This window comes from Phyllostomus hastatus, unplaced genomic scaffold, assembly GCF_019186645.2.
Source record: "Phyllostomus hastatus isolate PE091 unplaced genomic scaffold, TTU_PhHast_1.1 phas_contig_58, whole genome shotgun sequence".
Lineage (NCBI taxonomy): Eukaryota > Metazoa > Chordata > Mammalia > Chiroptera > Phyllostomidae > Phyllostomus > Phyllostomus hastatus.
The window spans coordinates 42,374,300-42,396,876 of NW_025333916.1; the positions used below are offsets into that span (position 1 = coordinate 42,374,300).

A 22,577-nucleotide genomic window follows, 5' to 3' on the forward strand; every position below is an offset into this window, starting at 1 on the left:
AGGTTAGGACTGACTTTATTTTCCTCTTCGTACTGTTCCCTGTTTTCCACGCAGAGCATGTATTCCTTTTTCTTTACCAGAAAAACATTTTAAAACAACAGGGACCCCGGTAACTATCAATCTTAACACGGGCTCATGACAGGCTGTAAGAAGTCTCAGTTCAGAGGGAGGGGCTGACAGCGGGGTTTCACGGCCGGCATCCTGGCACACTGGGCCCTGCGTCACTCCACGCGGAGGGCGCACTGATTGGACTTACTTGGGGGTGGAAGGGCCCGAACTAGGAAGGACACTCAGACCACACACACGCGCCCGTCTCGCTTGCATTTCCAGACAGTGCTGATGTGGACCCGAGGGGTGCCACTTGGCACTCTGATCCGTAGCACTGGGTTGTACTCACTGGCGGTACACATGTGGTGGGGGCAGGTGGGGTGGGGGAGTCTACTGAGGGTTTTGTAGGTTGTGGTCATGACTCTAGCTTTTCTTCCCAGAGAGATGGGAGCCAGGGGGGGTTGTGGGTAGGGGAGATGCCATCAGATGGTCATTTGAACAGGCTGTGTGAGAACAGGCTGTGTGAGAACAGACTGTGGGGGCCGGGGCAGAAGCAGTGCACGCCAGGGGATGGGCCATCAGGAGGTGAGAGGTGGTGGAATCTGGGGGTGTCTGCAGTTCGTGCTCACCGGATGTGCTGAGGGGCCAGTGAGGGGAATGACGGAGAGGGAGCCATGTGACATGAGTGAGCACTGGCTGCCTTCTGGGGATCCTATGGTGTGTCCTCACCACAGTTTCTCACTTGCATTTCCAACTGCCACATGAACTAGATGGGCTCATTTCTTAGAGCCTTCCTAACGCTAGTGGTGAGTTCATTAGAAGTCACCACATCCTCGGTGGAGTGACACAGCATTCCATTAGGATGGCTCTTAGAACCAGGGTGAGTCCCAATTTTCAAGGGAAAAAAAAAAGCCATTTTACTGTACTGCAAATGCCTAAAACCTACATAATGTGTGAAAATGGCCAATGGACCCACTTTCTGGGGAGCAGCACTACAGGGGTGACAGGGAGTGGCCTGTAGCAATGGCCAGGGAATGGGGCTACTGTCCTGCAGAGCTGACCCGTCCTCTGGGCGGGGGGCTGGGCGAAAAGCCCTGTGAGCAGGCAGGACAACCAACCACAGGGCAGCACAGGAGGCTGATGGGAGAGACGCCCTTCGGAGGAAGGACCATCATTATTATTACAATGTATGACAACATATATTATAATATATAATACATAAATATTATTACAACACTATACAGTGAGAAAATGCAAGGGACTTTTTATGTAGGGTCAGACACGTGAAAATTTTATCAGGCTGCAATAGACACAGTAAATTCCACCTGCTACTGCGAGAAACAGAGCTCGGTTTTCCGAGGTCTGTTTTTTTTTCCCAGGCCAGGGATCTGGGACAAGCATACCACAGTCTCTCACATAGCACCTAACATTCTCCATGTGGCTTGCTGGCCGTTGTAACTCCTGTTTCCCATCCACCTGGAAAACTTTCGTAAGGGAGTTGACCCAACCACTATTATAGCACATCTACTGGTATGAAGATAATATTCTCAGAATAAGTTTTTAAAATCAGTTATTTTTAAAGAATATGAAAACTAAGTCACCCCAACTATCATTAAGTTAATGAAACCGCTAAACAGACACATTCATGAGAGCATTCAGTGCTCCTTTCTGACCTAAGAAGATGCTCAGTTCTTAAGAAGGTATATTAACTGAAAGCAAAAACACACCTCAAACAGCAGGGGGAGCCATGCACCAAGCCTGCAGAGGGCGCCTTGTTGTCAAACTTCTGCCCATTCCATTTCTCTGCAGAATGTTTAATTCCTTCCTATTCTTACTCCGATTAGAAGAATATTTAGAAAGTTCCCACCCAGCTTCTGTTTAGCGTTTGCTTTTCCTTGACTGTTAACAGTCAAACGAACTTGCTGGGGCTGGCGGGGGGTGGGGCAAGGGGGCAGGGGTTTGGGAGGTGTTCAGTGAGTCTGGAGTTTCAGGTCTGCAAGCAGAAGGGCTCTGCAGATGAACGGACGGATGGACGGACAGCGGTGGCAGCAGCCCGACAGTGTGAATGCACTGAACTGTACACTCAGAATGCGAAATTCAGATGCGAAATTTTATGTTAGGTGTGTTTTACCACACAAAACTTTAAAAAGAAAAGAAAAGAAAAGAAAAAATTGGAACCTGCTGGTAACGTCAGGGTGTGCCCCTTCATTTGCTAATTGTTTTAAGACTGCACTGTGGATTTGCATTGTCATTTTATCCTGAGCACTTAGGTAGAGTGTGGGAACCAGTCTTAACTGCTTTAACCTCCTCTGAGTTCCCCTGAGCAAACTCATCACCCCCTCAAATCTGCAGTACAAGGCGGCGACTTCCCAAGTGAAGGCCGGACTACGAGGCTTTGGCGAGAAGGGAGGAGGGAGGGCAGAGGGCCAGCGGGAAGGAAGTAACTCCTAGCAATTACGGTACAACAAGAGCTTTCCATAGGTCATTTCGTTTAATCACCATAACGTCTGGGAGAAGGGCAGTATTTTTTGCTCCTTTACCGAGGAGGACACGAGGGCCTGGACGGGCTGTGTGACTTGCTCCCAGTCACTTCGCTGGTAAAGCGAGGGGCTGGGGCTTCCACCCTGGCCTGGGGACTCAGAAGCCTGGCTCCCTCCCTACTTCTGGAGTACCTAAAGGCACCCCAAGGGTCCACTGGTACACACCAGGCTCTCAGGAGCACCAGAGGAGGAAGTGTTCAGTTCGGTTTATTCACCTTTGGTCTTTTCCGTCCTCCCCCATGCACAACACAGTCACTTTCTTTCGGATCGTGGGGCTGCCCAGTGGAAACACAGCTCCAAGAGGCGGGTCTCATTGGGGACACAGGGTCAGCATGGCACCCTGGCCGGAGTAAGGCCTGCGGTGTCCCTGCCAGGCCGGCTGAGTGACAGCTCGTGGGGCAGGTCAGCAACAGGAAGGTGGGGCTGGGCCACCTCTGCTTGCATGAACAGCAGAGACGGTATTTTTGTATTGTTGACACTACTACAGACGTCTGCCTTTGCCCACTGCCCCCGGCCCCATCCCCCACCCCTGGACTTCACCACACCGTGTCTGTGCCCATGGGCTGTGCCTATGTGTTCTTTGCAACGAGCTGAACCCCGCCCAAAGGAGTGACCTCAGTGTGTCAGGCAGACATAACCTGGCGGCACAGATTTTTTCTGCCGGTTTCCTTCTTTGACGTGCCGCCGCCATTTGCTTTCCTTCCCTGCTGGCCAGGGCCCTAGAGTTCTAAAAGCCTGAGCTTTGGGACTAAACGTTTTAAAGACTAAGCATCATCACCTCAAGGTCCACAGCGGCCCCCCTTGATGATATCTATTGTCCGCCTGGCCTCAAGGGCTCTGGCAGGCACGGGCAAGCCCGCAGATGCTTTGCTGCCGTTCTGGGCCTGGAGTCCACAGATCACTCCGTCCGCTCCTCTTTCCGGCAGCCTCCGACCTGACCCCTCCCAGACAAGGCTCACTGAAGGGAGCTGGGGACCTAGAGAACACCTGCAATGGACACTGCCTGATGGTCCAGGAGGAGCTGGCCGCTTGTGTGCGAGAGAGTGACCACGTCCTCACCCAGGCTCTGCAGAGAGGGTGTCAGGAGGCAGGCAGCTGCACAGAGCTTGAGGCTCAATCACAGGGAGGAATGGGGGACCTTCCGCCAGGGAGGCTGTGAAGGGACTATCAGGAAGGAAGGAAGGAGACCTAGCCGAGGGCAGTGTCCCAGAGGGTGGGGCGTGAGCAGGGGAGGGAGGAGGGGCAGCACCAAATGCAGAATATGATAAGTGGATGGGGCCTCCTGGCATTGGGGCAAGGAGCCAGTGGGGACCCGGGTGAGCTCTGTAAGTAGATAACAATTGATGGGCAATAGTGCAAATCAAAAGGATGACCTAGGAAGGAAGCAGGGCCCCTTTGCTCCCGAGGGAGGAGGCAGGTGGCCAGAGATGGGGACAGATGGTCTTGGTAGACAGCAGCAGGAAGGTGGGGGAGGGTGCTTTCAGGTGATCCTCTCAAGAAGTTTGAACACCAAGGAGAGGAGAAGTGCAGTCTGCCTGTGGATAAAGACATGATTGGTATGTGTCCTTCACTTTTTTTTAAAAGGTTGGAAGCCCTAAACAAATTTAAATGAGGAAGTTGGGAGAGGCTGACCCTGGAGAGAGAAGGAGACACGGAGGCAGTGCCTGAGCAGAAAGAAGGGGTGAAGCAGAGCAGGGGAGCGCGCACCGAGGTGCCACTAAAACACGGGGTGCACGTCCACAGTGGGTCACAGATACACATGTGCAGGGAGCCCTGGGCTGCTGGACATTCTCTGTACATGTAAATGTGGCCCCTTGTTACAGGGTGCAGCCAAGAGGGTGGACCCAAATAGGGATTTGGAATGGGGTCCAGAACTCAAGGTTTAGGAAATATTAGAATGTCCTCACCCCCTTCCCCCACAGGTGTGGGCTGGGGGAAGGGACACATGGAGCAGGGCCATTGAGAGCTGTTTTGCATAGCAACAGCTTTGCAGCTAACCTCTGATGTGGTCATTTAACATACCTACAACCTTTACCTGGTTGCACAGATATGTTAAATAGCTGTGGCCATGCTCTGAGCCAGGGGGGATGGAAGTAACTTCCCTACCAAAATGTAACTGGGGGCAGGTCCCCCGAGTTATAGTGCCTGCGTGGGAGCTTGGAGAAGATTGGCTCCGTGACATGGGGCCACTCCTGCCCAGACTCATGATGGCAGCTCATTAAAGCTGGGAGGATATGAGAGTGCTGGCAGGTGTAGCCAATTGTGGGAGGAGTAAGAAATGGGGCTGCAGAGGAAGATTGGCGTGGGGATTTAAACCCAGACACGGTAGCCATTGGAGGGAGAACTATATGGTTTTGGCTGAGTGGAGACTCCTGCAGCCATTGTGTAGGGAGAGAACCATGCAGCTTTCCCAGAGTGGGGACCCCCACGGCTTTAGAAGGGGGAACCACCACATGGCTTTAGCAGAGATCCCAGCGACACAGCTGATGGTGCCGTGAACTGAGGGAAGCCTACCAGCCGAGACGGATAACTGGGAAGAACTGGGGGCTGCCTGAGCCATGGACTTCTATTTCTTTTCCTGAGATACAGTACCCCAGACTGGGCAAAGAGGGGAAGGAAGGACTGTGTGTGTTTGTGGGTGTTTTAAGGGACTTTGGGATTTTAATGAAGGCATTAAGTCATTACTCTTAAGTCTGTATAGCATTAAATAAACATTTCCTTTCCTTTTCACGAATCTCTGGCATTGAGAGATGTCTTTCCTATAGGCGGCGACATAACGAACCTGGGGGGTTCCTTTTGGTAATAGCATATGGTCCTTGGCTCCCCTTGGCCCCCCCCTTGTTGTTCTGTAACACACTCAGGAGGACCTTCCCTGACTGTCTCGTCCAAAACAACATTTTCCTCACCCTCTTTCCTTTTACTTAATTTTCCTCCAAAGACCTGTGAATCCCTGTAGCAGGCTGCATAATAGCCACTCCCCCCAATATATCCAACCCCTAATCCCCAGAACAAGTGTTCATTACTTTTTATGGTAATATATGATTAAATGAAGGATCCTGAGGTAAAATTAGCTGGGACTGACTTGGTGGTCCTGAAATACCGTCACAAGTATCCCTGCAGGAAGGAGGCAGAGGCAGACTTGATGCCGACACAGGGAAGAAGAGGCAGCACGAAGACAGACACACAAACTGGAGTCACGTGGCCAAGGAATGCCAGCAGCCACCAGGAGCTGGAGGCGAGGAACAGACTTTTCTCTAAAAGCCACCGGAGGGGGCGTGCCCTGCGGACACCTTAATTTCAGCCCAGTGAACTGAGCTGGGACTTCTGGCCTCCAGGACGGTGGGAGAACAAATTTCTGTTGTTTTACGCCATCAGCTTTGTGGTAATTTGTCACAGCAGCCACAGGAAACTAACATGCTACCCAACTCCGCAATGCATGTTTATTGCCTGATTATAAATTGTCTTCTGATTATAAATTCCCTAAGAAAGGAGCCTCTGGGCCTCTTTCACTGCGGTGGTCCCAGAGTCCGGCACATCGCAGCAGCCCAGGCCTGTGCGGAATGACCACAGGAGTAAATAGGAACGTGTTCGTTCTCTGTGCAGCTGGGCCTGTAAACAGGCCCCCTAAGCATCATCTATTGCATTGAAAGTGTCTGTTCCACCGCCCAGGCCTTTCATAATTTTGGCAATGCACACACATGTGGCTTAAAATCTCTCCTCACTGGCATTTCTAATATTTGGTTGGTGTATATAGATCTACGGGATGTCTAAGCTAGAAGCCTAAATTTCTAATTTTCTCTCATTTTGGACTCACTGCAGCTTGTAGGGAATTGACTTTTTTTTTTTTAAGATTTTGTTGATTTATTTTTAGAGAGAGGGGAAGGGAGGGAGGAGAGGAAGAGAAACACCCCAGGCATATGCCCTAGACCAGGAATTGAACCAGCGACGCTTTGGTTTGCAGGCCCATGCTCAGTCTACCGAGCCACACCATCCGGGGCGGAGAACTGACATTTTAAATTAGTAGGACGCCCAAAGGTGGAGTGAGCACTCTCTCCACCTACAAACAGGAAGGCGTGATGGACATCCGAGAGCTTCCCCAAGCCTCAGGGAGAACAGTGGGTGCCTGTGTTTCATGCATGCCTGAGGCCCACCTATGGAAGGGAGGTGTGGATCTATCAAGGGGCTGAGTTTTTGAAAAACACCAAAAGAAAATCCCACAAAAAAACCCCTGGAAGGGCATTATATATCCAAATTGAAAAGTGCATAAAAATTATTCACTGGCCTCAATTATACCAAGAACCGCGTATTCAGGGATACAGCGCTTTTGCCCTCAGCGGGAAGCCCACGTGTCCGAGAATCACAGATGATGACAGCTGGTCTTCTTCGCGTGTGCTATGTCAGCTATTCATCCTTAAAGAAGTCTTACAGGGTGCGTATGCTCAGGTGGCAGCTAGGGAAGCCAAGGTGGATAGTATTAAGTAACCTACCCAAAGCTACCCAGATGGTGAGTGGTACAGCCGGGACTTGAACCCAGGCCCTGGGGTTTCAAGGCCCACATCTATAACCACTGTGCTATGTGGCCCAAAATTCAAGGTTGAGCTAAATCCCTCTTTCCTGGACCTCTCTTCTCAGCCCTTTAAAATAAAAGGGGGCAGTCAAGTGCCACAAGAGCCCCAGGGACATTCAGGGCATATGAACCCAACTCCACTTTAGATGTCCTGGCTCCACCTGTGCACCATGGCTCTCCAGAAACTTCTTCTTTTTTGGTAAGGGGCCAATTCCCAATTTATTCTTCAAACCACAGGGTTAAGTGCCACCTCTCAGGGAGGATTAGAGACAAGCCCCTGGAAACCTCCTGGCACCTGATTAACGGCGGGTAGGTTTGCCAGGCACTCTTGTTCGCCAAACATGTTTTTGTTCTCAGCATGGCAGTGTGGTTCTCTGAGCCCTGTCCTGGGCTCGGAAGGCCCGGAAAGACCCCAGAATGCTCTCGGGGCACACGTCGCGGTGCTGACTTCTGTGTGCCTGAACGGGTGGGCTGTCTGTCCCAGAGCTGGAGACGCAGTAACGACCCCATGAAGCTAAAAATAAAAAGTGTTTTCAGCAATGGCCACACATCGGTCAGCTGAAAGTGACTCAACTTTCCAAGTCACTTCTGTGGTCTGTCTGCAGGTGCAGGTGACAGCTAAGCACTGGGAGAGGCAAGCCAGGGAAACACTTCCACGGGACCAGATGGTTTTTTGATTGTTTTCTTTGTTCCTGGGTCTAATGGTTTCTGGCTTCATTAAACATACAAAATGACCACTCGGCATGCCAATCCGGTGTTTTATGTCCTTGTGGTGCTCATTCCACATGCTGCCTGATGTACATGCGCCTACTGGGTGTTTTTTTTTATATATTTTGAGATAATTTACAAAAAACATTTTGAGGTGTTTGAGTTGGGCTTTCCTGACTCCCCACACGCTGAGTTGCTGTGGAGCAATAGGGCGCCGCGAGTTTCAGGCCACCGGGAATGGGCTTGTGCTCAGAGCCTGCACACCTGGGGCGTGTGAGCAGGCGCTGAAATAGGAAACCGAGACGCCAGGAGCACCGCAGCTGTGTCGGGTCCACACGTCTTCCTGCGAGCACTGCTGGGAGGGCCCAGACTGTGCATCGCACCCCGCTGAGGGCTGGGCCCTGCACAGGGTGCCACTGGCTTAGAAGAAAAGCGCTCCCCACAGTGGTTCTGCCTTTAAGCTGAGGCTGATAAAAATGATTGAAAAAAAACTCATAGAAAGTCATAAAATAAAATTCCTGGATGTCTGTGACTTAGTCCCCACTGAGTGACTTTGCCATTTTTGCAGCACAACAGTTTGTGACTGCCAGCTACCTCCAATAAACCTGCTCGTGCCCCAGGAGAGCCGAGGGGTGCAGCCCGGGAACCACATCTCGTGTGACACAGGCCCCGGTGGCACTCTGCACCTGCAGCATCCTGGGGGAGAACAGCACCTTCCCCGTGGTTCTCTACCTTGTGCCGGTGGTGGCTCTGCATGTGTTCTTTTTACAAGGCAGGCGTGTACCGACATGTTAAACAGAAGCTATGTAATTTTTATGATTTTGTGCCAAAACAGACACCATGTATAAGATTCAAGGGGGACACTGCAGAAGGGATCAAAGTTTTGGACCGACTTCGGGGGATAAGCACCACTAGGTAAAATGCTAGTCTGGAACCGAGGGGATTGGGGACGAGGGAACAATTTGCAGTGTTAATAGTGCCATGGTGTCCAAGAGCTGAGGTCTGTGCCTGGAGCAGAAACCTTCTCTGTTTTTCCTAACATACTCTTAAACAGACTCAAGGGTGTTCAGTGTTTTGCTAATATTTTAGGGAATCATGAAAATACTTGCATACCATAGAGAGAAATAATGCAAACTGGGGGGCCGGGTTGCAGGAGTAACCTGACCTGATGCAAACAGGCATGCTCCCAGAAATCCCCCTGGTCAGGTGGCACCGGACTGCATTTCTGACCCCGCCCCACCGTTTCATGACAGACAGGCAGGTGGGAGGGGCTGGGTTGGAGGGACCGGTGGCTGAGCACACAAGGATGCAAGATCATGTCTTGGCGGTCAGAGGGGTTACACGATGGGCACTTTGTCTCATGTTGCCCTTGTTACAATCTAGTCAGGTGCTGGATCAATGGGTCCAATATTAAGCTGTGGACTTTGAAAAAAATACCCACTAAAGGTTTAAAACATATGAGGGCTTGATTTGAAAGGACCACTACCAGGACTCATCAAGCTAAACAGTTCTTGCGACAGCGCTGAGAGGGACAGCAGTCACCGTGTCCCTGTCACCAGCAGAAGGCAACACACTTTACTCCCTTAGGTCCCGCTGTCAGTCACTTATGATGAGAACTGAACACACACACACACATAGGCATTTCGGGAAGACACTTGCATTGCACTAAATAAACGGAGAACCTCTGCAGGACTTCACAGGAAACGTGGACCACACACCAAGGGAACCAATGGGGTCCAGAAGACCTGTGTGTCTTTTGATCCTTCTCTTGTCCTCATCCATAGGGCACTGTCTACATGTAAGTTTGTTTATACATGTTATGGGTTTTCTCTTGTTTTTTTTTTTTTTGCTACCATCGATAAGTGTTATAGACAACCTTAAATTACATACCATGTGCTTTGGATTATGGTGTGCGTAAGTATTTCCCCCATGTTTTTGAACATTATCCTCTACACTTGAATTGCCAGGGAGTTGAGAGAGGAAGGATGGGTGCTGTTCGTTTCAGGCTGTGCAGAGTCACCGCCCAGCCCTGCCCACGGGGCAGCGTGACCCGCACCCGTGCACAGCGGGATCTGGGAAGACGGCACAGGGCTTGGGAGGCGGTGGGGCCTCCATCAGTATATGCTGAGCAGTGAATAAATAAGTAGGATGCGTCAGCATAAACGTGATTAGGAAAGGCGCTTTTACTGGGGAAATGAAAATAGCACCAATTAAATTTGGAAAAGGGATGGTTGACTCTGGATGTTCAAAAATGGGCTGGAAATTTTTCGGCAAGACACGAGTGTGATTAAAGTGCGAGGTACAGCCTGCCTTTCTCCAGCACGTGAGGAGCCCCGAGGAAAGCCCAGAAGACGGCCCTCGGTTCAGGAATTCAGTGACTTCCCTGCATAACGATCGTTCACATTTTGGGCTGAGAATGATTTGAAGAGGTTGTTGATTAATCTGCGCATAACATCACCTTATGGAATACATGACATCTCCCTTTAACGTAACTCTTTCTCCTTAACGAAAATGGGGAAGGGTAGGGGAGGCGGCGGTCTCTCTCCTTACCGTTAGCGACAAGGCCATGCACACGAACGTGAACTTCTTGATGTGGGCCGCCGTGACCGTGTTGCTTGTGCTCACCAGCTTATTGCTGGGGTTATTCTAGGGGGAAGAACAGGACAGTGGTGATGCGGCTTTGAGTCACCCCTAACTGACCGCGCGTGCATCTGACAGAGCATCTCGTCCCTGTCGTATGTGCTGTGTTTGAAATACAGAGTTCAAGTGATGGCCCAGAAGATGGCTGTCCCTTTGAGTCTCTCTCGCTCAGGCGGCCCTCAGGTTTCTGGACGTGGACATTAACCAGAAGGAGTTCTAGACCGAACGCCAGGCAGTGTCTCCTGGAACAGCTCCCTCACTTTGGTGCTGGGTGCCACTTCGCTAGTCCAGGGCCTCGGCTTGTGCCCTCCCCTGGCCACTGTGGGCACCTCCCTGAACACCAGGGCCCTGCTCTGTGGCCTTTGGCCCTCCCTCCCCACCAAATGGACTGTAAGTTAGACTGGCCATTCGAGGCCCTCCTTGCTGTGACCCAGTCTCACTTCCCCGCCATGACTCTTCAGTCTGCACCCCAAAGGGACCCTCTTGCTCTTCCTTAACTCACTGGTGCCTCCAGGGTTCTGTAATTTTGTTCCTCCTCCTCTCGTGGGATCTTCTGATTGTCACAAACACCCCTTTATTCAAGGCTCACCATCTTCACAGCCCATCGGTTCCTTAAAGCCTCTCTCATCCTTCCCCTCCATCCTGCCTGTGGGACCCCTCCCTCATCCTGCCTCCGGGATGCAAAACAGACCACCCGAAGCAGGTTTGCTGTCATGGCCTGTATTCAGGGGCTGGGTCAAAGCCCCAGTGAGACATGGGCGGTGTGTCTCACCCATCTCTTTAGCTCCTGCAACTTAGCACAATCTTTCTTGAGTATGAGAAGTGCTTCAAAGCCTTTGTTAAACTGAATTTTAAGCAGATAAAGCAGAAGGCTCAGATGTTTTCTTACACATTCTTGAATCTGAGAGCCTTGCTGAGGCCACCCCAGTGCCACTGCTGAGTGTACCCATCACCCAATCCATGCCTGGCCCTCGACTGTGAAAACCAGCAGAGAAAAGTATCTCCCACCTTGTTATGGACCCAATTAGGCCCCGAGAAGACTAATGAAAACATACTCCTGCATATAGCCTGGTGAAAGGCACACAAGCCAAGACGCTCAGGTTCCACTTTGAAAAGAACTACTGATGCTTCCTTAGCTTTGGAGGCTGAGGCCATCTCTCCAATCTCTTCCCAACAGATGCCGCCAGCGCAGGCTCTGGATGAGCTGACCTGTTCTTATTTCCAGCCTCTAAAGCATATCTGCTTTTCTGGGTGACAGACTGTTCCCATGGCCAAGTGCAAATCACAGAGGGTAGGACTCCTGGCCATCTCCACTGACCCCAGGGATCTGTGCGGATGGTACCTGGGTGGGCCAAGGGAGAGGGCGGCAGCACTGGAAAGAATTAGGCACACATCGCCCATGGTGACGGTAACGTGCCTCAGTGCCTTCAGGTGCACTTTCATTTTTAAAATAGAAAATATTTCTGTAAGTATGGTTAGAGTAAACTAGCATGTATCATTGCATTGGCATCTGTGTTTTATTTGCCCAATCTGCTCAGAAACATGCTCTTCTACAGATGAAAACTACACATTAGAGAGAATCTGTATAAAGGGAAAGTTCTCCCCATCCAATACTGAGCTAGAACCATCGGAAGTTATGCAGGAAATTTTAAATCTCTTATTCTGCAATCCACAGAGAGGCTGAGGATTTCAACTGTCAGTGCGGCCATCCTAGGAGTCCACACAGGGGTGTCTAAGATTCCGGGGGACAGACGTATTCACATAACGGCTGCAGTAGCTTGGTGGAATGCCCGGAAACAATGGGTGAGGCCCCCGAAGGGCTCTGAGTAAGTCGCTCCAGTTCCTGGCTTGAGGGACGCTCGTTAAGGGAGTTTTCTCATAGCGCCTCACCTCTGTGATCGTGAACGAGACGATGTTTTCCTTGGCCGCTCCTAGCGAAACTGTATAGTGTTGTGTTGTTAAGTTTCATTATTTCAAGGGAGTTCAGATGAGACTTTCGTGGCCAGGAGGTTCCAACACTTTAGTACCTGCTAGTCTCATCAAGTTTCATTCTATAATCTTGTTCTCCAAGAGCCAGAAATTTAGCAAGAGGACTGACACCCATTTTGGTTTTCTAGGATTTATGTCTATACACATGTTCCTTGAAATGAAAACAGTGATTTCTATCCTTAGATCGGATGAAACCACTCGCACACGGACTGTCAGCTCTCTCCTGCAAGTGACTCACGCCTCTGAAGTGCACTTACAAAGGCCTGGGAAGCAGAAGTGAAATGCACTTTTTAAGAGACGCTCTGCATCTGGATGTTGCAAGGATGTTGGCAATAGGTGGAGGGTCCACCCAGTGGCCTGTCGGGGAAGCTCCACACCCAGTGAAGAGTTCGGGGCACCACCACTCCCCCGTCTCTCATGAGACTGTGTGGAGGCAATCGCAGAAGTGTTTTGAGGGGAGCTGCTATTCATGAGTGATTGTGGGTGTGGGGACAAAGGCACGCGATCGGCTGGGGATCCTTGGCAAAGAGGCTTCCTCTCCCTGCCTTCCCGGGGCTCTTGCTGGGAGAAGGAAAAATGATACTGCTGATCACTTTTATGGTACACAGATGTCTGATCACTACGGTGTACACCTTAAACGTATTATAATATTGTATATCAACTGTAATTAAAAAATAAATTTTTAAAAAAGATAAAGTTACATGGCAATGGCTCTGAGCTTGTTCTATAGAAATTCAACGCCAAACAGTTGCTATTAAGAGTATGAGTGATAGGCTGTGTGCTTCTTTCCTGTTTTTCATTTTAAAACACTGCACATTATCTGTTTTGCTAGACCTTTGTTTTAGGAAGAGAGGCTACTAGTTTTAGGTTCAAATGATTAAGCTTAATGTACCAGACATTTATAGGATGATCCTGACCCAGACAGAGGGTACATGTCCAAAGGGTGATGTGTCTCCCTGGGCAGCAGCCACTTCAGCGGAAGACAGAGCAGCTGTGATCAGAGGCTCTCGGCTACAGTGAGTCTGCTGAACTCACTGCAGACCGAGGTGGACCCACGCTTGCTGCACAGACAGCTTCAGCGCGCATGCGCCGCCCCCGCAAGACTTCTGTACGTTTATGAGCTCAGGCACACAGTTCCCGTCTGTATCTTTGTATCCACTATGAAGTCAGTAAGTACTAGCTTCACTAAGAATACAAACCACAGAAACAAAATCCAGTGTATCATTTTTTGAGAGTATATTTTCCTGTTTTCAAACTAGTAACTTCTCAATAGGATTGAAGAGGCATTATAAGCTCAGTTTCAAGTTAAGTTTAAATCTCCCTCTGTTTTGCTCTGAGGGAAGTATTCCACCGTCACCTCCAACATCCCCAGTGCCAAGTAACCTTCCCAAGGGAGGTGAGACTGGGAAAAATCCAACTGCTCCTCATCAGAGTTCCCTGCCCATCAAATACTAGTTTTAAAGAGTGTGTTTCAGACACCACGCCGCACAGGTTCTCACCTTGTCAAAAGCAGGGTAGACAGCGCGGATTTCCGTCAACCAGCCATATGGCATGTGACCCACGGGGTACGTGGCTGTCAAAATTGCTACCGCCTGCAAGAGGAAGAGGCAGCAGAGTTAGCATCAGTGTTCTTGGAGAGCATCTCCCGTAGCTGCCACGGGCCCTCTGACAGAGCAAGCTGTCTCAGGAGTGGCCACCGCTGACAAGTCACTTGGCACTGGGTGACATGCACTGGCCTGCCACAGGATAGCCTGGGGTGGGGGTAGGAAGGGATAGGTGCTCCACTGTGTCCCTGGGAGTGGGATGAGTGGACCCCGGGAGAGCATCTGAGACCATGGGTCCTGTTTTACACTAATCCAATGGAACACAGGTCCAGGTCCAGATCGCTGGCTTGAGAAGCCAAAATTTCAACCCAGGTCCAGACTCCAGAATGTTTGCTCTTTCTATAGAGCCGAACCAAACCCTCCAGGCCAGCCCAATTCTTTAGTCTCAGCATGTGATTCTGAACCGTCTCTGGATGGTCTTTGCTCAGGGTCCACCTGTTCGCCTCCATCCAGGCCCTCAGGGGGACTCATCAGTCAGCCTGTGTTTGCCGATGGCTTTGCGTACTCTCTCCTTCTGACTCAACTCTCTTCCAATTTGTTCAGGCAGCAGAGCCCAATTACTTTTAATTTAAGGAAACTAAACAACTATTTCTTACGGGAAGCCAAGCATGCTGTTCCACGAAAATGGGTTGGAATTAGGCACTGGAATTGGGTGGACCTGGATTCAAACTTCTTCCTCAGCTACCAGCTGTGTGAAGCAGGAACCCGCCAGGCCTCCCTTTCTGCTCCTTCTGCAGAACCAGGAGAATAACAACCCCCACTGCACAGGGTTATGGGGAGTTCGTGAAATGGGCATAAATGCCGACGCATAAGTAGGTGATCAATAAACATCCATTCTATCCTCCATGTGCTGTGTCTCTACGCCACTGAGGTCAATTGAGAAATGGCTCTAATACATGTCGCCTTATGTATTTTAAGGGAAAGGCAGAATTCTAGCACACAGGTGATGGGGTCCTAGTTTTTGTCCTGGGCAACTTACACTGCAGTCTTTAGGTAAAACAGCTGCTGGGTTACAGGAGCCACCCAAGATGGCATGCATGGTTCAAAACACAGACTCCAGGAACAAACGGAGGCAAGAGAAAGCGATCTGCTGGTGATTAATGTGCTTCTCTTTCCAAGCCCACATGCGCTGCTTCCCAGGACATGGAAACTGGCAGGAGACCCCAGGCAGGAGGCGCGCTGATGGAGCGGTCAAGGGCACTGTGTAAACAGGGGCCCTGATGAGCAGCCATCGGCCTTCCTGAAGGATCAGCCGTTCCACAGACAGACTTGGTTGTCCAGAGGGCGGCGGCGGAGGAAACAGATGAAGTCATTCTGTTTGTTCGTACCACACTTGGAAGACGGAAAGAGTGAGGCAACTCTTTCTTTGGAGTAGGTGCCAGTTTCCAGGTAAATTTCTTGAGTCTGAGTGGACTCCTCATTTGGAGGAAGGCAGACGGCTGAGGAGCACACGGAGCCCTGAGGGGGTGGGTGGTAAGTGCAGGAAGGCAGAGACAAAACAGGTGACAGGAGGTGGGTCCTCAAGGAAGCGCTGACCCTCCACCCTCGGTGTCTTCCCACCTTTTCTGCAGCCGCACGCCTCTCCCATCGTCCTCTGCAGCTGTCGTGAGGAGGCATCATGCTGAGTCCGTGGAAAAATGGAAAGGCCGCTGGGCCAGACTCAGAAAATCTGGATTCTAATATTAGCCCAGCTTTGTGCTAGTTTTGTGTCTTTAACTTTGTGTCCTTGCCTCAGTTTCCTCATACCATCATTATGAAGGATGAATGAGATATTTTCTTCCATGCTCAGAAAGATATAAAATTACATGACTGCAAGTCACCAAATGAGACCCTCATGGCTTCCTAGTGTGCACGTGTCATCTAATTTCTTTTCACCGAATTACTTGAGCTCTCCGGATGAACTGGAAACAAGTCTGTAATCCACTTCCCCTGCCCCCATTCTTTATAAGGTGACAACGAGTGCCAGAAACCGCCCTACCTCCGTAGCTGCAGAACTGCCACCGAGGTCCCGGGAAACGAAGAGGTTGACGATGGGCCTGCTGATTCTCTGTGTGGCCAAGATGAGAGCCAATGGCCACCAGAAGCTCAGCATCTTCCTTATTGTGGCATCTCCCTGCATCAAGAAATGGAGGCAAAAGTTCACTAAACTCTGGAAGCAGAACAGGAAAAACAATTCAGAGACAAAGCCTTCCTTTTAGATGTCCATCGTGAGTCAATTCACTACACTTAAAACTAAGGAAAGGAAAAGCCTCTGCAGACAAGCCAAGTTGAATTAAAATAAAATGTACAGTGAAAATAAAATGAACTCAGACAGTTGGCAAGCTACTGTGAAATCAAAACGCACATGTAGCCTGAGGAATCCAAACCACTGTTTTCCAAACAGGGCAACTCTAAGCCAGGTAGAAACCAACTCCATGGGCGGAGAAAAGAGGCGGAAATCAGTTTTTGTTTAAGTCATTAGGCTGACTGGCTAGAAGCCACGTCAGTAAGAGGCAACTCTTTTTTATTATTCTTTTTTAAAATTGAATTTATTGGGGTGACATTGGTCAATAAAATTATACAGGTTTCAGGTGCGCAATTCTGCAACACGTCATCTGCACATCGTGTTGTGTGCTCACCACCCACAGTCTAGTCTCCTCCCATCACCATTTATCCTCCATTTTCCCTCTTCCACCTGCCCCAACCCCCCAACAGGTAACTCTTAAAAGTAAAAAATTATTACAGTTTTTAAAATCCTCTCTTGAGGATATGTTTACTGATTTTAGAGAGAGAAAGGGAGAGAGAGAATGAGAGAGAAACAGCTATGTGAGAGAGAAACATTAATTGTCTCCCCATATGTGCCAGGACTGGGGATCAAACCTGCAACCTAGGTATGTGCTTTGATCAGGAATTGAACCTGCAACCTTTTGGTGTCCTGAACGAAGCTCCAACCAACTGAGCCACCTGGCCTGGGCAAAAATTATAAAGGCATGGTAAAGAAAGTGGGACTTATTAAGGATTCTACAGCAGAGATGTATGCTATCTTTAAAGCCTGGCTTCCAGTATTTAATTTTGGCTTTGATTCTCCATGAGGATAGAAGTGACATCAAGGGGCCATCTCAGCCACTTTAATTTATTTCCCTTTGCTGGCGGCTGCATGTCAAGAGATGGACTATTACCATTAAGACCAATTTGATGTGGTTGTCCTCGTGGCGGAAATAACTAGGTTGGGTTTTATTGGTGGCCTGACCTGGGATTGAGGTAAGTGGGCAATCCAATTAATGTTCTGACATGATGAAAGTCACATGTGGCCAAAGGCGGGGTCAGAGGGGGGAGGGTGGTAATTTACTCAGGACTACATAATACATAAGATCACGTGTATCTACCTTATAGCTAGAGGGAAATAAATCTAAATGATGTCTGACACCTAATGGTGGAAAAGATCAGCACGCATAGAAATCAGACACTGTGTACACCTATGATGAAAAGGAAGCTTTGGTCACGTGTGTAAAGTTACTCTACCTTGCTTGTATTTTATTTGCACTTCGAGGCACAGCCCAAGCCCCGCCTCCATCAGGGAGGCGCCTCAGCCCACACCACTAACTCCCTCCTCTCAGCTCAGGGGCTCTCGTGTTCCCACTGTGTCTATGCTTGGGCCCACATGTGTTGCTTCTGCTTTGGTCTTTACTGTCAAGTGGGACACAAAGTTGCTTGACAGTAGAGACCATATTTAAACATTTCCTGTGTCACCCTATGGTGCCTGAAAGCTCTTCTCACTCCATAGAAGGTGCCCAAATGATCCACTGTGTTTGGACAACACAGAAGGCAGGGACAAAGCCTGGATCCCTGCTGGAACTCCAAGATAATCAAATGTGAGTTCAAGGAGCCATGGGTGCTACCATCTTGGCTGACTGTAGAATGACTTACTTTAGACCATAGAGAGGAAGAAAAACCACAAATGCTGTGTGCACCCCTTGGCCTGACTCGACCCACTGTGCTTCAGTCTCACAGAGGTCAGTGGCCTGTAACATTGCTCTGATCTCCAGAGTTGGTGAATTCTCCACCTGCCAACACATCCTAGCACTTGACGTCTCAGCGAGTGTGCTTATTTTGCTGATTTCTCAGTTCATGGGAGGGTGGGGTCAAACTCAATGCCCCTCGAAGGTACAGACAGCCTGTCAGCGAGTCTGAGGACGTACCCCCAGCTCCGGCCCGCTCCGGTCCGGGATGATGTCGTGGATGTTCCTGTAGTAGCCCAGGCACAGGGTGGCGCAGCGCACCAGGGCGCCCATGTACAAGGAGAGGATCGGGATGAGCAGGGGTTCTCTGCACTCCAGGTGGCTGTGAAGCAAGATGGCTACGAAAACGACCTGCGAGAGGGGGAGACAAGACGAGTCAGGCGGAGAAGACAGCACCGATCCACAGAAGCACAGCCCAATTCCTTGGGCCCAGATGACATGGGTTTCTAAGCAAAAACCTCAATGCTGGTGAGGAAGGGAACAGAAACGGGGCCGTGGCGCAATGCTGCTCTCACAGGACGCAGGGTCAGACATTTGGGATTCACAGGGGGGGCGCACAGTCATTTTGTTCTATTCACCACTAGGATTGTTTTAAGGCAACCACACATGTGGTTAAGGTTTTGGCTAAAAACATCTAGAAACACTGGCCCCCCAGACCCCCAAAGATACGTCACTGCTTTTCCCTCTTGAGGCTGGATGCTGAGGCACACACGCACTCCACGCCTGAGGACCTCAGTTACCCCCCACCCCCGACACATGCACACGCACACGCACACACATGGAGTGGTGATGAATGACGACGACAGCATACAGAAAAGTAGACGTTAGTGTTTATAAGATGGAATTCCCTAAAAATGCTGCAAAAGCACTAATATTAGTTATACAACAAGCCAAATTAAAAATATTAACTTATGAAAATGGAATAGGTCGAAAATAATCAAGAGGGATAGAAATACTAATAAAATCTCTAAAGCAAATGTATCAATGCATCTAACCTCCCTGTTGTGCAGAAATCCAAGAAGCAGCCCCGCCTCTGTCCAGAGTCCGGGGACCCACACATTCTGAAGCCCACAGAGGTGTACTGAGTGCAAAAAATGGGGCACTGGAGGAGGGGGATACGCCTGAGTTACATCAACCGTAATAGCCAAATATCTACCGGCTGATAGGCATGTGAAGTATACCACCACTGAGTGACCCTGACCAAAGGAGGCTTACCCTGACCACTGCCTTAGCAAGAAATCAGTGGGGACAGAAAGTTACACAATAAGCAGGAGACCGAGCATGACTCACTGAACGAGTACACTCATCGCCGCAGTGGCCGCAGAAAAGCAGAGTGATCCAGAGAAACTCTTCTGGAGGCAACAGAAGTGTTAGATATCGAGGTGACCTGCTTACAGCACTGGCTGACCCTGTGCCCAGGGGGTCGTTCTCCAACCCAGTGAATGAGATGGACATCGGGCACAGACATCCTTGGGGGCATGCAGGACAGAGGGACTGTATGGCTGTGTGGTCACACTGGGCAGTCAGCAGCATAGGCAATGTGAGTGGTCACAGACTGGGGTGGCACTCGCAGTCACGCTCACGTTCACATTCACACTCATGCTCTTTGGGGATACAGCAGAGCCCAGTGATGGGCAGAGATGCCCGGGGCTGTCACCGTGACTGCTGCTTCCCAGTGGAACAACTGTTGTGTTAACTGCAGGCAGCGGAGACCCACTGGTGAAGCCCTGTGAAGAACCCACTGTGTTTGGATCAGAGGGTTGAGTTTTGTGCCGGGGCCAATATGCCCATATATTTCTCTAAGGAATCAGAGGCCTCTAAGGTGACCTAACGTGCAAACTCAGACTAGCATGTCTACAAGCAAGTGTAACATAGGACGTAAGCAAACCTCCAGTGTTAACTGAGATGATCACGTTTAGAGACAAAGCTTGTATCAACCAACCCCTCCTCTGCCAAGTCCAGGAAGGCTCCTGGGGCCACCAGGACGGCTGTGTAACCCTGAGGAGGAGGATTTGGATTTGAAGGAACAGGAAACCACAGGCAAAGCAGTAAGAGTGGAGATAACAAGAAAATGGCCTGAGGAACACAGTGGGCTAGAGTGGGATGGAGGGGCAGGAGGGTGCGTTCCGCCAGTGATGCTCCTGAGGTCAAGGTGAAGATTTTGTCAGCCTCTCCTGTCTTTGTAATGACTTGGTGCCAGGTGGTCCAATACTTGTAGCACTTACATCTTCGTGGTGGATTGTATCACTTAGCAATTTAAAATAACCCTCAAGCCTTCCTATTTCAATTCCAAATGGTGATTTTGCATCTGACACAGCCGTCAAAGAATGTCAGGTTACTTCCTGAGGGAAATCTGCTGTCTCAGTGGTGAGGACTTCCCCAGTGACAGCCTGCTATGTGCTGGCCCCATACCAGGTGCTGGAGACTCAATGACAAATAGCACACAGTCCCAGACTCTGTGATCTTGAGGCTGGAAGTCTCGTGGAAGAGGCAGGAAGGCTGATCAGACAGGATGCCAGCGAGCGTCCACTGGCAAAGTGCGACAAGGCCCGTGAAGGAAAGAGGGCCAAGCTGTGGGGTGAGGGAGGGCACCCCACGTGGAGTGGGTCTGAGACCTACAACCTCAGCAGGGGTAGTGGGGCATGGGGAGCGGGAGTCGGAGGGAGGTGGGGAGAACGCAGGCAGAGGGATCCGGGCTGAGACCCCCATGGAAGGGGGCTGGGTCTCACTGAGGCCCCGAAAGGAGGGCTGGTAGCTGGTTGTGCGGAGAGCAAGGGGACAAGAGGACAGTGCGTGGCCTGAGAAGAAGTAGGGCCCGTGGTCTTCAGCACCGTGCAGGCCATGACTGGGGGCGAGGTGGCCAGAATGACACTGAGAACAGATCGCTGTGGCCTAGTGGGGAAGGACGGGGAGGAGCCAGGGCAGACAGGTAGAGGTGAGTTATGAGGCATCTCAGGTAGTGCAGGTGGGAGGCGTGATCCTTTGCACCAGGGTGAGCACAGGAGAGGTGGGGAACAGAGGGCAGGTAGAAAGAAGACAAAGTCTAGGACTGAAACAGAAAAGGCCTAGGAGTGAAGCGGGTCGCTCTGGGGTGGCTCCCAGGTGCCTGCCCAGACCCTTGGACCAGCTGACTTGGGAAGGCGAGGGTCGGTGACGGCAGAAGTGTTAAAGGACTGGAGGTCTCGGGAAGGTCCCGTAGCCTCAAGAGAAGTCTCCTTTTGATACTGAGTGAGCTGAGAATGTCCATGTGATCATGAAATGAAACACAGCAATATTTTTCATAAATCCTCTGGCAATGTAACTGGAATGTAGAACTATTACAGTAACAGTGGCACAGAGAAGCACTGCCTGTTTGAATCAAACCAAGAGCTTTGTTGTGCTGCTGTGTGAAACCAATGGGCTTGGTAAACTTTTTAAAGAGTGGGAGTTGCCACTGCAGGCCGAGGCATTATGAGCTGTTTCCATTTTATCACTGGTGATTACTTGTTAGCTAGCTATGCCTCGGTGGTATTTCAAAGGACTATTTACTCATTCTCAAATTTGGTAATTAACAAATGCTTCCAGGTCATAAGAGGAATGGAGCTGAGGGTGCGGGTAAAACACTTAAGAACAAAAATCGAATTTACTCCTCCAACCAAATTGTGGTAGGAACTCCGACTGCAAGGCTTAAAATAACTATTTCACCAGAAGTATGCCAAAACCAGACGTCATCTGAATCCAGCTTTCATGGCTCCTACTAACTGGACACAGTTATTCCGAACTTGGGAGCCCTCCCAGCAGGCGAGGGCCAGGACCAGTTTAAACTGAGCAGGAGAACGGCTGTAGGTTCGCACCCACGCGCCTGTGCGCACGCACGCCGAGTCAGCAGGAGCGAGTTTCAGTTACTTCTCATTGAGATCCACAGAGTGAGTGCAATTAATCTGGAACTTTGGCTCTCGGTCTTTCGGGAGGGACCACAGTCTAACAGCAGGTTATTTCAAAAAGACAGCTGAAGGGCTAGTGTGTCCGACAGGGAAGAACCAGGACGAAGTGCACGTAAGCATTCAGAGGACAGAACTGAGAACTGGGAAGCGAGCTTAGAAATCGGTGTAACCTCCTCCTCTATGAAGACATCGTGCTCCTGAATCCCTGAATGTAGGTACTCAGTCTAACTTATAGATTATAGGAATGAGATCTTATTTTCTGCTGAAATGTTTCCTGCAGTGTCCTCAGTAGAAGAAGGAAGGAAGGAGAAGGGAAGACCAGGGCTGGTGCCACACCCCGAGGAGCTGAACTCAGCGGACAGTGAGCCTTCTTCTCAGGCAGCATCTGGCTTCCTGGTCCTTTTAAATGTGGGGAAATGACGCGTGAATGGCAGCCCCGTGTGGCAACAGCATGACAAACAACATTTAAGGACGATTCCTGAGAGCTCTCTCTAGAACCGGGTGACAGGCCACACAGCCAAGTGTCCGAATGCCGAGTGTCCACACAGCCAAGTGCACAG

General features: G+C 50.2%; 1 protein-coding gene across 2 annotated transcripts in view; it reads right to left on the reverse strand.

The window, feature by feature from the left end:
• ANKH (ANKH inorganic pyrophosphate transport regulator) overlaps positions 1 to 22,577 on the reverse strand; it is a 121,430-nt gene that overhangs the window by 11,429 nt on the left and 87,424 nt on the right. For both annotated transcript variants that reach the window (XM_045848203.1, XM_045848204.1), the window contains exons 5-8: positions 18,275 to 18,445; positions 16,075 to 16,209; positions 13,992 to 14,084; positions 10,414 to 10,509 (exon numbers count right to left, since the gene is read on the reverse strand). In XM_045848203.1, the coding sequence (XP_045704159.1) occupies positions 10,414 to 10,509; positions 13,992 to 14,084; positions 16,075 to 16,209; positions 18,275 to 18,445 (495 nt within the window). The remainder of the gene's footprint in view (positions 1 to 10,413; positions 10,510 to 13,991; positions 14,085 to 16,074; positions 16,210 to 18,274; positions 18,446 to 22,577) is intronic.